Source organism: Felis catus, chromosome B3, assembly GCF_018350175.1.
Source record: "Felis catus isolate Fca126 chromosome B3, F.catus_Fca126_mat1.0, whole genome shotgun sequence".
NCBI lineage: Eukaryota > Metazoa > Chordata > Mammalia > Carnivora > Felidae > Felis > Felis catus.
The window spans coordinates 58855711-58870313 of record NC_058373.1 but is presented as its reverse complement, the minus strand read 5'-3'; the positions used below and the strand labels follow the sequence as shown (position 1 = coordinate 58870313).

The 14603-nt window shown below is 40.4% G+C and overlaps 1 protein-coding gene across 2 annotated transcripts in view; it reads right to left on the bottom strand.

Annotated features, from left to right (window-relative positions):
* Positions 1–14603, bottom strand: part of SPG11 (SPG11 vesicle trafficking associated, spatacsin) — an 88302-nt gene that overhangs the window by 9353 nt on the left and 64346 nt on the right. For both annotated transcript variants that reach the window (XM_003987209.6, XM_045059405.1), the window contains 3 exons: positions 8382–8544; positions 5979–6193; positions 4779–5529 (listed from right to left, as the gene is read on the bottom strand). In XM_003987209.6, the coding sequence (XP_003987258.3) occupies positions 4779–5529; positions 5979–6193; positions 8382–8544 (1129 nt within the window). The remainder of the gene's footprint in view (positions 1–4778; positions 5530–5978; positions 6194–8381; positions 8545–14603) is intronic.

The following is a 14603-nucleotide window of genomic DNA, read 5'->3' as shown; positions in this document are numbered from 1 at the left end:
ATCAGTTAAGTGTCCAACTCTTGATTTTTGGCTCAGGTCATGATCTTGCAGTTGTGGGATCGGGCCCCGTGACAGGCTCTGCACTGACAGCTCAGAGCCTGCTTGGGTTCTCTCTTTGCCCCTCCCCTGCTTTCTAAATACACAAAAATACACCCGGTACTAAAGTGACAAAATATTGGAATTACCATTTACTGAACAAACTATCTTTCAAAGTAGCTATCATACAAATTGTTCCAACAAGCAATTGTAAGTGTTCTTGAGACAAAAAGAAAAACAGAGTCTCAAAGAAACAAGGTATAAAGGATAAAATAGAAATTCTGGAAGTGAAAAATAACTGAAAATTTAAAATCACAGAAATAAACTCAAGAGCAGCATGCAAATGCCAGAGAAAAGAGTCCGTGAAATTGAAAATGGACAGACAGAAATGATCCAATCTGAAAACAAGGAAAGAAAAATGATCCAATCTGAATTGAGACGAAAAAAAATGAAAAAAAATTGAATAAAGTCACAAGAACTTGTGAGACAGTAACAAAAGTTCTATGATTTGCATCACTGGAGTCCCAAAAGGAGAGGACTACGAGGACAGTGTTGAAAAAATATCTGAAAACATAAGGTCTGAAAACTACCTACATTTGGTGAAACACATACACCTAAATGTTCAAGTAATTTCAAGTTGCATCCTGGACATTTTGAATAGTATGAGACTCTGATTCTTGTTTAAATCTTATGAAGAATGTTGGTTTTGTTTTAAGCAGGCAGTTGACCTGGTTAGGTTTCGGCTACGATATCCAACCCACGTTCTGTAGACTGTGTCGGTTTGTTTTTTTTTTTTTTTTTTTTTTAAGGACCATTTTTTTTTAAATGTTATTTATTTATTTATTTTTAATGTTTATTTTTTGAGAGAGAGAGTGTGAGCAGGGGAGGGGCAGAGAGAGAGGGAAACAGAGAATCTGGAGCAGGCTTCAGGCTCCGAGCTGTCACCACAGAGCCGACGCAGGGCTTGAACCCATGAACCGTGAGATCATGACCTGAGCCTAAGTTGGATGCTTAACCAACTGAGCCACCCAGGCACCCCATGTTTTTTACTTATTTTTGAGAGAGAGTGAGAGTGTGAGCAGGGGAGAGGCAGAGAGTGAGGGAGGCAGAAGATCCAAAGCAAGCTCTGCCCTGACAGCAGACAGCCCAATTCAGGGCTTGACCTCAGAACTGCGAGATCATGACCTGAGCCAAAGTCGGATGCTTAACTGACTGAGCCACCCAATGGCTGTGATTTTAATATCAGTTTTCAAATCCTTTGCAGTGCCATTCAGATCTAGCCTGCATGTGTGTAACATCCTATGCTCAGTCTGCAGCCTGGGTAGTGTAGTTGTTAATTCAGTTCTCAGAGTCTTGATATGCTGATTAGGAGCAGGTCTATATAAGCAAAGCCCAGGATTGAGCCCTGGAGTTCATAAACAATTTTATTGTTGGGTTTCCTGAATCTCTCTCCCAAGTATTTTCCGGTTCCCTGAGGCTTCACTTTTCAACCTTCTGGCCAACAGCTGGAATTTTAGCAGCCTCATTCTATCCTGCACTTTCCCTGACTGTGCCTGCATCCTGGGCCAGCAGACAGGATAATGCAAAAGAGAACAGGGGTTCACTGCATTGTCTTGAGACCAGGACACCTCGAATCCAAAAAATAAAGTTCCTCTCTGAGTTTTGGATCTTACCAGCTGCGGCTCCAGCCTCTACTACCACAGCCAAAGGGCTTCTTAGGAGCTGAGATTAGAGAGAAAGGGTGTTAGGAGTTCCCTTTCCTGCTCCTTGAGCCCGTTCTACAGGGCTTCTCCTGGAACACATGTTCTGTCAGGCTTAGTGCTTAGTTTTGGGTTTCAGGCAGCATCACACTCAGGCTGGAGGTGATGGGAGGTGGGGGCGGGGAGGGGGAATCATAATTTGTGTCACTCAGTGCTGCCTGCTGTGTGCCAGGTTTTACGTTGATTTCAACAGGTAGAGCGAGCTCGTTCTGCTTTACCTACAACCACAACCCCAGGGAAGGGTTTTAAGCAGGGGATAACATGGTCTGAGTTGCTATTTACTTTTTTCTTTTTCAGGCATATTTTTAATGTGTAGTATCTTAAATGCAAAAGTATTACATGCTTAGTGTAATGAATCACAGTAGAGAAGTGCATAAAGTAACAAGAGAAAGTCATTTATCCATTCAATACCACCCCCACCAAATTTGCCAGAATAATGTCTCTTACTTGCTTGGTATGCATTATTTTCTGTGGGTGGGTTTGCACAGGTACATGGGCACATGCACACCATTTATTTTTTACAAAAATAAAGTTACGTTGTTGTACATTTTTTCCTGTCAGTACACATATATTGACCTCATTTAAAGAGAGAGAGAGAGAGAGAAAGCATACACACACAAAAAATTCAAAATGGATTAGGGGCGCCTGGGTGGCGCAGTCGGTTGGGCGTCCGACTTCAGCCAGGTCACGATCTCGCGGTCCTTGAGTTCGAGCCCCGCGTCGGGCTCTGGGCTGATGGCTCAGAGCCTGGAGCCTGTTTCCGATTCTGTGTCTCCCTCTCTCTCTGCCCCTCCCCCGTTCATGCTCTGTCTCTCTCTGTCCCAAAAATAAATAAACATTGAAAAAAAAAATTAAAAAAAAAAAGGATTAAAGACTTAAATGTCAGACCTGAAACCATAAAATTCCTAAAAGAAAACATAGGCAGTAATCTCTCTGACATCAGCTGTAGAAACCTCTTTCTACATATGCCTCCTCAGGCAAGGGGAAAAAAAAAGCAAAATTAAACTATTGAGACTAACACCAAAATAAAAAGCTTTTACACAGCAAAAGAAACCACCAACAAACAAAAAAAAAGCCTACTGAATGGGAGAAGATATTTGTGAATAAAATATCCCATTAGGGGGTTAATCTCCAAAATATATAAACAACTCAACACCAAAAAACACAATCCAACTAAAAATATGTAAGACGTGAATAGACATTTTCCCAAAGACATCCAGATGGCCAACAGACACATGAAAAGATGCTCAACATCCCCCTCATCACCAGGGAAATTCAAATCAAAACCACAATGAGATATCACTTTACACCTGTCAGAATGGCTAAAATAAAAAACATAAGAAATAGCAAGTGTTGGTGAGGAAAAGGAACCCTAGTGCACTCCTGCTGGGAATGCAAGGTGATGCAGCCACTGTGGAAGACAGTATGGAGGTTCCTCAAAAAATTAAAAATAGACCTACCATATGATCTAGTATTCCACTATTGGGTATTTACCCAAAGAATACAAAAACACTAATTTGAAAAGATATACGACCCCTATGTTTATAGAAGCATTATGTATAATAACCAAGATATAGAACCAAGCCAAGTGTCCATTCATAGATGGATGGATAAAGAAGATGAGGTATATACACACAATGGAATATTACTCAGCCATAAAAAAAGAACACAATTGGGGTGCCTGGGTGGCTCAGTCGGTTGAGTGCCCGACTTCGACTCAGGTCATGATCTCACAGTTTGTGAGTTCGAGCCTCGCCTCGGGCTCTGTGCTGACGGCTCAGAGCCTGGAGCCTGCTTCAGATTCTGCGTCTCCCTCTCTCTCTGCCCCTTCCCCGCTCATGCTCTGTCTCTGTCTCTCAAAAATGAATAAACATTAAAAAAAAAAAAAACACAATCTGCCCATTTGCAACAATATGGATGGATGTAGAGGGTATAATGCTAAGTAAGTCAGTGAAAGAAATACAATTTCACTCACGTGGAATTTAAGAAACAAAGAATAAAAGAGGCAAAAAAAAAAGACTCTTAACTATAGAGAACAGGGGAGCCTGGGTGGTTCAGTCAGTTAAGCGTCCGAGTCTTGATTTCGGCTCAGGTCATGATCTCACAGTTTGGGGGTCTGAGCCCCAGATTGGGTTCTGTGCTGACAGTGCAGAGCTTATTTGAGATTCTCTCTTTCTCTCTCTCTGCCCCTCCCCAACTTGAACTGTCTCTCTCCAAATAAATAAGTAAACTTAAAAACAAAGTAGAAAAAGAAAAAAACTATAGAGCAAACTGGTAGTTACCACAGGTGAGGTGGGGAGGGGGGATGGGTGAAATAGGTGAAGAGGATTAGGAGTACATTTATTGTGATGAGCACTGAATAACGTATAGAACCGCTGAATCATATTATATACCTGAAACCATGTAACACTGTATATTAATTATATTTGAATTAAAAATAAAAAGACTGAACGCTTTCTCCCCAAGATCAGTAACAAGGCAAGTATGTCCACTCTTACCATTCTTCCCCAATATCACACTGGAAGTCCTAGCCAGTGCAATAAAACAAGAAAAAGAAATAATAGTCATTCAGATTGGAGAGGAAGAAATAAAATGGTCTCTATTCACAGAGATTATTGTCTGTAGAAAATTCCAAGGAATCTATAAGAAATCCACTGGGATGAGCAAGTTTAGCAAGGGCACAGGATACAAGATTAACACAAAAATCAGCCTATGTCTATATACTATCAATGTATAATTAGAAACATGATTACTGGTACAGAAAAATTTCAATGGACTAGCTACAAGTCAGATAGATTCCAACTTTGATACACAGCTAGTTAAAAGACACAAGTGTTGCTATTTCATTGACTAGTTAATTACCTAGTTTATGGATTACCCTGAACTTATGTAACTAGGATGCCAATAGGGACCCTTTCTTTCTGGGAAAGAGTGCCAACAGCTCCATTCAGGACTCAGGGAGGTTTCATCTCTTTCACTTACTGCTCCGGGCTTTCCTTAGTGGCATGCCAGGTTCTTCCTCCTCAGGCAGCTCAGCACTTTGCAGGACAGCATGGACTTCTGGGTGCAGGTCACCCACACTAGCTTCCCCTGAAGCCAGTGCTCTGCAGTGCAACACCAAGGCAACATCTTGGTTATAGAAATGAAAATACCGACATATTCTACTTGCTTCATGCACACAGCCGTCGTCCAATAGGCGCCCGATCAGGAAGTTCAGCGATTCCTGCTCCTTCCGGCCCAGTGTGTTATCACAAGTCTCTTTGGATGGAAGGCCATTAAGTTCTAAGTATTTTGATGTGTTCAGAGTGGCCAACATGGAGATTGAAAACTCACTCGCTACGCTTTCAAAGGAAAGTTCCCCACTAGTTGAGATCTGTTGAGAAAACCTGGGCTCTGTTTCCTCTGGGTTTTCCCTGAGGGTGTGCTGGGCGATGCGGCAGAGCCAGATCCGCTTCTCCAGCTCCTCCAGCTCGTCCACGGGCACCAGGCCCTCCTGAGCAAGCCAGTGTGCAGCCAGTGTCAGCAGCAGATGGGCCTCCTCAATGCTGCTCAGTGCCCCCTCAGCTGGGCACTCACATGCCTCAGGGGCCTGGGCTGAGAAAAAGGAGGAAGCTGCTTTGCTTGAAATGGAATTTCTCTTAAAATTCTCGTGACATTTTTTCCAGAAGCCAATTCTTGCTTGTTTCAGGGACCACTGGTCAATGTGTTTTAAGGTCTGCATTTCCTGTGTTATCTGTGAAATTTAACAAAGCAATTTTTAGTCTTTCCTAGATACAAAAGTGTCATGAATGCGAATGCTCCCAAGAATGCCATACTTGTCAAAACCAAATCAAGTCAGAGAACATGAGACTTGGCTACAGATGATCCTGAATATTTTATCTGGAAAGTTAAAGTATGAAAAGCAATTCTAAATTTACGTAATTGAAGGGGGGTTCAAGATGAAGCCACCCTGTATTTAATTCTATTCAAAGCACAACAGTTGCAGCATATCCTATAAGCTGACCTGAATTTAAAACACACACTCTTTGCTAATGGGCATCCTAGGCTCATCCATTTCTGAAAGTAAGGTGTGTGTCAAAAGTAAAAAAGCCTCTTCTCCTATAAATCATCTATCTCATTTGATTCTGTTTAATGCACGTGTAAAAAGCTAACATTTTAAGTAACTTAAGAGACTAATGATACCTCTTCAATAACCAAGTTGTCCACAGGTAGCTCAGCTAATTCTGCTACCCTCCTGGCCAAAGCAAACTGTCCCTCTGTCTCCAGTTTTTCCAAAATAGATCTGCATTCATGCTGAAAATTCTCAGGGCTGTAGCTGCTAATAACTACAGGATTAATGGCTATGGATGTATCCTTCAAAATTTTGCTAAGGACACAGAGCTTCTTCACATCTGGACCTGTGCCAAAGAGAAAAGGATATATACATTTAATCAGGAAAATGCTGCCATGGCCTTTCCAGAGTAAATATCAGGGGGAAAGCATGTATGTTTAACACAATTATGTAATCAAAGGAAAAACACAAACCTATTTTTCTTCTCTGGTTTGCTAGCAAATGAAGCTATAAGGGCACCTCTTACATCGTAAGAACCACTAAAGATTCGCACAGGGACTCCATCTACACATGTGGCTTTATATACACGGCAGAAGTTGGTGGCCTGCTCTGTAGTAGCAACTCGTCAACCTTGGGAAGATCTGACCAGTCATTCAGGCTAATCCCACCTCTTTCTGGATTCTTCTCCTACCTTGAACAAATCTGTTACTATGATTGCTCACTTGCTCATTCGGTGCAGGCATCATGTGGATTAAGACACAGAACTGGCAGGACAGTTGAAACTGTAGCTGACCAATAGCCAAGCCCCTTAATGCAGCACACCGTATCCAGAATGGAGCGTCACTTTCTCCTTCGCACAACTGTTTAACCCAGGGAAACCCAGCTGAGTTCTTCTTCATATCCCTGGGAAGTCCTTTTCCTCAGTGACATTTGGAATTCTCTGCCCACAACCTATGTGGCTGGGTCTGCTCCCATTCCCACATAGTCTGTGTAGAGCTGATGTGTGCCCTACCATAAAAGAGGGGCATGAAAAATATTCTGTAGGGGCCATCTGCTGGGCTGCGGTCTGATTTAGGTGGTTCTGGGGACAGTGAGACACCTTGCATAATAACCACCAGTATGGGGATGCTGGGTTTCTTTTCTTCATATAAAACACAGGTTTTTTATAAAAACAATTTCTAGGGGCACGTGGGTGGCTTAGTCAGTTAAGCATCTGACTCTTGATTTTGGCTCAGGTCATGATCTCATGGTTCATGAGTTCGAGCCCCGTGTTGGGCTCTGTGCTGGCAGTGAGGAGCCTGCTTGGGATTCTCTCTCCCCGCCACGCCCCATTCTCTCTCTCTGCCCCTCCCCCACTGACACTCTTTCTCTCAAAAATAAACTTAAAAAACATAATTTCTTTTCTCTAAGCACATACATGTTATACACAGAGCACAAATGTTCTATAAAAACAGAAAATGTTTATATGAATCAAAGCATAATAATAGTTAACAACACAATCCTTATAATTTCTCAAGGATACAGTAATTCTGGCAAGAAAACCAGAAATTCATTTCTGAAAAAAATTAAGATTACTACAGATCAATAAAAACACCTATATGTAAAAAGGATCTATTTGGTGTACAAAGTAACTGACAAGTCCCATGTGACATACACTGCATTTTGGAAACACCCCTCTTTATTTCCAGTCGTCAGCCCTGACAGCCTACAATCCAGGCATTGAGCCCAGTATTCTGTCAGTGTTTGGTACAGATGTGAGTTCTCCAGATGAATATCTATGATTTTAAATGTGATAAAATAACCCTAGTAGTGAAAATGTCAGAATCTAGTATAAAAACTTGAAATTATCAAATAGAAAAGAGGGTAAGGCAGTAACTGGTTTCTTTCAATCCATAACAACCTTAGAGACTGCCCGTGTCTGGAGGAGTCTGCAAAAAATAAGCATAATTTGTCTGAAAACTTCAAAATGAATTAGACATTCCTGAAACAGTTTGTGACCCTGAGCAATGATGACATGTTAAGGTGACTTGTCAGAAAAAAGAATGACGGTGACAGGGTGCAGACTAGCCAAGGGGAACGTAGCTGACAAGGACTCAGAAGGAGCAGACAGCTGTATTATTTAGGTTATATCTTGTGCTATGTTTTGAATGCTTTCACCATGATTGAAGATTCCTGCAACCTCTTCTTCATACCTCATTATGGACTATAAATGTAATGTTATATGTATTTTATTTTCCTGAATGCCCTTCTAAAATATTTTCAAGATTAAGAAAGCTAATTTGGGGGTGCCTGGGTGGCTCAGTCGGTTAAGTGTCTGACTCTGTTTTGGCTCCTGTCATAATCTCATGGTTTGTGGGTCCAAGCCCCACATGGGGCTCTACGCTGACAGTGCAGAGCCTGCTTGGAATTCTTGCACTCTCTGCCCCTCCTCTGCTTGCTCTTTCTCTCTCTCAAAATAAATAAACTAAAAAAAAAAAAAAAAAAAAAAAGAAAGCTAATTTCCTAACAACTTTAGTTTAAGGACTGTCTCTTACCATCACAGAAGAGATGTTCTATTCCAACAAATAGCTGTAAAAGCTTCCCCAGTTCATACTGGGTCCCACACTGCTGCAGCATAAGCTTCAAAAGAAAACACACCTGCTCCTTCAGCCATGCAGCAGGGATGGTAGCATGGACCCTTGTGGCTGTTGTTTCAACCTATGAAAATAAAAGGGGGTCAGGAAAGGTGATTTCACAGCAAATCAAAACCTCCAAATTTGGGAACGTCTAAGAAAGCCAAGGTACTACCAAAAGTCATTTCCTGTCACAAAGGGGGACACTTATTCAGGTCCTTTCCACATGACAGGAAATGGAAGTATGCCTCAGAGGAGTGCAAAAATAAGCCCTCCTTGGCAGCTTTGCAGATACTTTCTTTGTGAGATGTTCTGCTGTAGAGAGCTGTGTGTGTTAAAGTCAAAGATGGACTAGAGACCTAAAGACTGAACGCTAACCATGGAGTGAACTGATGCGAATACCCGCAAGTCAGTGACAGCCAAACTAACAATACTGTGAGTGGCTGTGAAATTAACCTGTTTCACCTAACAGCTTTGGAGAGGGATCTAGGGCTGCCCTGGAGTCCAGAAGATCTGAAATTCATATATCAAGACCTCTTAGAAAGATTTAACATTGCCCAACTTGTTCTACCACTTTGCATGTAGTTTATATTATCATTAGAAAAGGATCTCAATTAAGAAGCCTAGACTTATGTCATTACAATCAAATGCTGGCAATATTAATAGGAAGATGATCCCAAGTAGCAGGCTACATTAGTTTGAATCAGAGAACTAGTTCTTAGTCTTTATTTACTTGTTTACCTACTCCTGCTGCTGTTAGAAGAGAGTCTATAGCAGGCAGGTGATGGAACTGGTCAGAAGAAAAGATACATGAAAGTAAAGGGCTGAGGCAAGGATGGAACAGGTGCACTGCCCCTCCACAGGAAACTGGAGCAGGGGCAGTCAAACAAGAATAAGAACCACCTGGGAGGACATAAATATGAAATGAAAAACTATAAAACTCCTAAAAGATTATACAAGAGAAAACTTAGATGACCTTGGATGATAATCTATAAAAACATAATTACCCAGATTGACTTAATTAAAATTAAAAACTTCTGCTCTACAAAACACAATGTCAAGAGCATTAGAAGACTAGCCACAGACTGCAAGAATTTGCAAAAGACAAATCTGATAATGGGATATTATCCAAATACACAAAGAACTCTTAAAATGAAACAATAAAAAAACAACGCCATTAAAAAAATAGGCTGGGGGCACTTGGATGGATCAGTAGGTAGAGCATGCAACTTTTTTTTTAAATGTTTATTTACTTACTTTTGAGAGAGAAAGAGAGAGAGTGAACAGCAGGGGAGGGGCAGAGAGAGAGAGGAGGCACAGAATCTGAAGCAGGTTCCAGGCTCTGAGCTGTGAGCAGACAGCCTGATGCAGGGCTTCAAAACATCAACCGTCATCATGGCCTGAGCCAAAGTTGGACGCTTAACTGACTGAGACACCTAGGTGCCCCATGCATGCAACTCTTGATCTTGGGATTGTGAGTTGAGCCCCATGTTGGACATAGAGTTTACTTAAAAAAAAAAAAAAAAAAAAAAGGCTGAAGACCTTAACAGATACCTCACCAAAGAAGATATATAAATGGCAAATAAACATAGGAAAAGATGCTCTGCATCATATATCAGGGAAATGCAAATTAAAACAGTGACATATCACAACATACCCATTAGAACGGCCAGAATCTGGAACACTGACAACACCAAAGGCTGGCAAGGATGTGGACTCACAAGAACCAGCATACATTGCTAGTGGGAATGCAAAGGATACAGCCACTTCGGAAGAAAGTTTGATGGTTTCTTACAAAACAAAACACACGCTTACCATTTGATCGAGCAATTATGCTCCTTGGTATTTACCCAAAGGAGTTGAAAATTTTGTTTAGAGCACCTCTATTCATAATGGCTAAAACTTGGAAGCAATCAAGATGTCCTTTAGTAGGTGAATGAATAAATGGACTGTGGTATATCCAGACAAGGTAATATTCAGCACTAAAAAAAAATGAGCTATTAAGCCATGAAAAGACATGAAGGAAACTTAAATGTATATTACTAAATGAAAGAAGCCAATCCTAAAAGTCTACATTCTATACAATTCCAATTATACCACATTTTGAAAAAGGCAAAACTATGAAGATAGTAGAAAGATCAGTGGGTGCCTGGGGTTGGGAGTGGGGAGGGATGAATAGGTAGAGAAGATTTTTTAGGGCAATGAGACTTCTATGTAGGATACTGTAACACATATATGTCATTATGCATATCTCCAAATGTATACCTGAGGAATGTATAACACTAAGAGTAAACCCCAAGGTAAACAATTGATTTGGGGTGTTATGTGTCAGTATAGGTTCATCCTTGGTAACAAATGGACCATGCTGGTGTTGTGATGTTGATAATGTGGAGAGTCTAGACAGGTGTGGGGCAGAGGGTATATGGAAAATCTCTGAAACTTCCTCTTAATTTTATGATGAACTAAAACTGCTCTAAAAAATAAATTCCTTTTGAAAAGGTGGTGTGAAGGGAAGAAGCAGAAAGCACCAGCATCTCTCTCTTCACCTAGACAACAACTGCACTGGCAAATCGGTTCAATACAATCATTTTGGAACTCTGCAGTCTGTTGAAGGCTTGCGAGTTTCAGAGGAAGGCCTAATGGCAGGTAAATTGCTGACAATTTTGATCAATTTCAGTCCTTACCACAGTAGCTGCAACCCACTCCTCACCCCTAGCCACAGGGGAGGCAGTTGTGTATGCACATGCTCCTAGAGCAGCTTGCACACAGCTTGCAGGAGTTGTGGGGGCAAAAAGGACCCTGTCCTCCAAATACCAGAAATTGGTGCTCTGATCCCCAGTTGCTGCTTCCAGCCACAGAGGTGTAGACAAAGAGGGGGGCAGTCATTGTTGTTTCACCTCACCCACTGTTGCAAGCTCCACCGAACTCCTCCCCTGACTTCCAGGAGATTTAAAGGGCTAGCACCCTTTTCCTCCCCACTCCCTTCATTTTTTGCTTTTTTCCCTTTTGGGAGCCAGACATAAAGACTGAGACATTTAAAAACAACTGCATATATGAGGAAATTAGAAACTTACTGTGTATGTGCAGGGAAAGGCTAGAAAAGACCCAAGAAGACCTTACTTAGATTTACACTTCGTGCTGATCCTTGGCACAGAAATGACTTCTGGCCACCCAAAACCCAAAATAATAAAACAATAACAAAAAATAACAAACCCTGGGGAAGGGGGAGAATCTGACTTCTAGGGTTACCACATCATTAGATTCAAATGTCCAGAGTTCAACAGAGAATCACAGGGCACACACATAAGCAGGAAAGTAGGGCCCAAAAAGAAAAAAATTTTGACATAACCAGTCCCTAAAATAGACCTAATGGCAGATACACCATTAAAACAACTGTTTTAACTGAGGAAGGTGTGGAGAAAGTCAAGAAAATGATGTGTGAACAAAATGGAAATACCAAGAAAGAGAAAACCTAAAAGGAAACAAATTCTGGAGCTGACAAGGAAAATAACAAATTCACTACATGGATTCAAAGGTAGATGTGAGCAGACAGAAGAAAGAATCAGCAAACTTAAAGGCAGGACAATAGAAATTATCAAGTTTGAGGAAGAGAAAGAAGATTAAAGAAAACCAAACAGAGCCTAAGAGACTGATGGGACATCATCAAGTGGACCAATGTAAGCATCATGTGAGTCCCAGAAGACGACAGAAAGGTGTAGAGAGAATATTTGAAGACACAATGGGTGAAAACTTCCCAAACTTGAGGGAAGACATGAATATAAATATCCAAGAAGCTCAGCAAACTCTAAGCAAGGTGAACTGAAAGAAACCCATAATGAGACACATAATAATTGAACTGTCTTAAGGCAAACAACAACAACAACAACAACAACAACAACAACAACGACAACGACAAGAATCTTGGAAGTAACAGGAGAGAAGGGACTGGTCACATATAAGGGATCCTCAAGAAGATTATCTGCAAGGTTCTTATCAGAAACTGTGGAGGCCAGAGACAGTGGGGTGAGATATACATAGACACACACACACACACACACACACTTAAATGGGTGTTCCTTTTTAAATTTTTCTAATTTTTTTTTAGTTTTATTGTTTTATTAAATTCCTTTGTTTATTTTGAGAGAGAAAGAGAATGACACAGGGGCAGAGAGAGAAGAGGACAGAAAATCCCAAGCAGGCTTCACACTGTCAGTGCAGAGCCCAATGTGGGGCTCGATCCCATGACCTGTGAGATCATGACCTGAGCCAAAGTCAGACACTTAACCGACTGAGCTACCCAGGCACCTCATGGGCTGATATATCCAGCAAAACTATCCTTCAAAAATGAGGGGGAAATTAAGACATTCCCAGGGAAACAAAAGCTGAGGGAGTCTTTGACTAGTAGGCTGTTCCTATAAGTGATGCTCAGGGGAGTCCTGTAAGGTAAATGAAAGGACACTAGACGATACCTCAAAGTAATATGGAGAAATAAAGAACTCAATAAACATAAACACATGGGCCATTATACAAGCCTGTATTACTGTAGCAAGGGGTTTTTACTTTCCATATGATTTAAGAGACTAATGCATTTAAAGAAAAAAAGAACAATTATTAGTATAAAAGCTGGTATTACTGTAACTTTGGTTTGTAACTCCAACTATTGTTTTCTTCATAATTTAAGAGACTAAATGCCCTTAAAGGAATTATTTATGTCTTTGGGCATATAATCTATAAAGACGTAATTTGGTGACATGAACAACTAAAAGGGGTGAGGTTGGAGCTGCAGGCATACTTTTTGTATGTTATTGAAGTTAAGCTGACATAAACTCATTGTAACCACAAAGAAAACAGCTACAGGATAGGCACAAAATGAAATCAGAAAGGAATTTAAACATTTCACTACAAAAATCAACTAAACACAAAAGAAAACAGTAATGAAGGAAATGAGAAACGATAAAGCTACAAATTATAAAGAAAACCAACAGCACAATGGCAGAAGTAAGTTCTTCCTGGTCAGTAATTATTTCAAATATAAATGGATTAAGCTCTCCAATTAAAAGACAGAGATCAGAATAGACAAAAACACACGGTCCAACTATGTGCTGTCTACAAGAGACTCACTTGAGATCCAAAGACATAAACAGGTTGAAAGTGGAAGGATGGAAGAAGGTATTCCATGCAAATAGTAACCAAAAAAGAGTGGAGGTGGCTATACTAATATCAAACTTTTAATCAAAAAAGTTTACAGAGAAGGAGAAGGAGTGTAGATACTCATAAATGGTTTAATACAGCAAGAAAATGTAACAATTATAAACATTTACACACCTAATGATGGATTTCCAAAATACATGAAGCAAAAGCTGATGGAAGTGAATCAAGAAATAATAATAGTTGGAGACTGCAATACCTCACTCACACTAATGGACAGAATAATCAGACAAAAACAATACAGGGCTTGACACAATAAACTGAATAGATTTAACAGACAGGTGCAGAACATTTTACCTAATAACAATAGAAAACATATTCTTCTCAAGTGCACATGAGGTATTTTGGAGGACAGACCATACATTAAGCCACAAGTTTCAAGAGATTTCAAAAGGCAGAGATAATACAAAGTATCTTCTCTGACCACAATAGGATAAAGTTAGAAGTCACTATCAAAAGGAAGACTGAAAAAATAAAATTGTGGTTTTATTATTGAAATTAAACATTTTTTATAGAGAGAGGTCTCAAATTACTAAAATCAGAAATGAACGTGGGGTCATTCTACAGATAAAAAGGAATATTTATTTCTTGAGTGGGGCTCGAGCTCACCCAAAGCGGGGCTCACGCTCTCCCAATGTGGGACTCAAACTCACCAACTGTGAGATCATGACCTGAGCTGAAGTCAGATGCTTAATGACTGGGCCAACCAGCACCCTCAAAATAAATAAACTTAAAAAAAAAAAAAAAAAAGGATTAGAACAGAGTACTATGAACAAAGAAAAGCCCTGGACACGATGGCTTCACTGGTGAGGTCTAAAAACATTTAAAGAAGAACTACTACCAATCTTTTGCAAACTTTTCTAAAAAACTGAAGTAGAAGGAACACTTCCCAATTCATCTTATGAAACCAGCATAATCTTAATACTAAAGACAGAT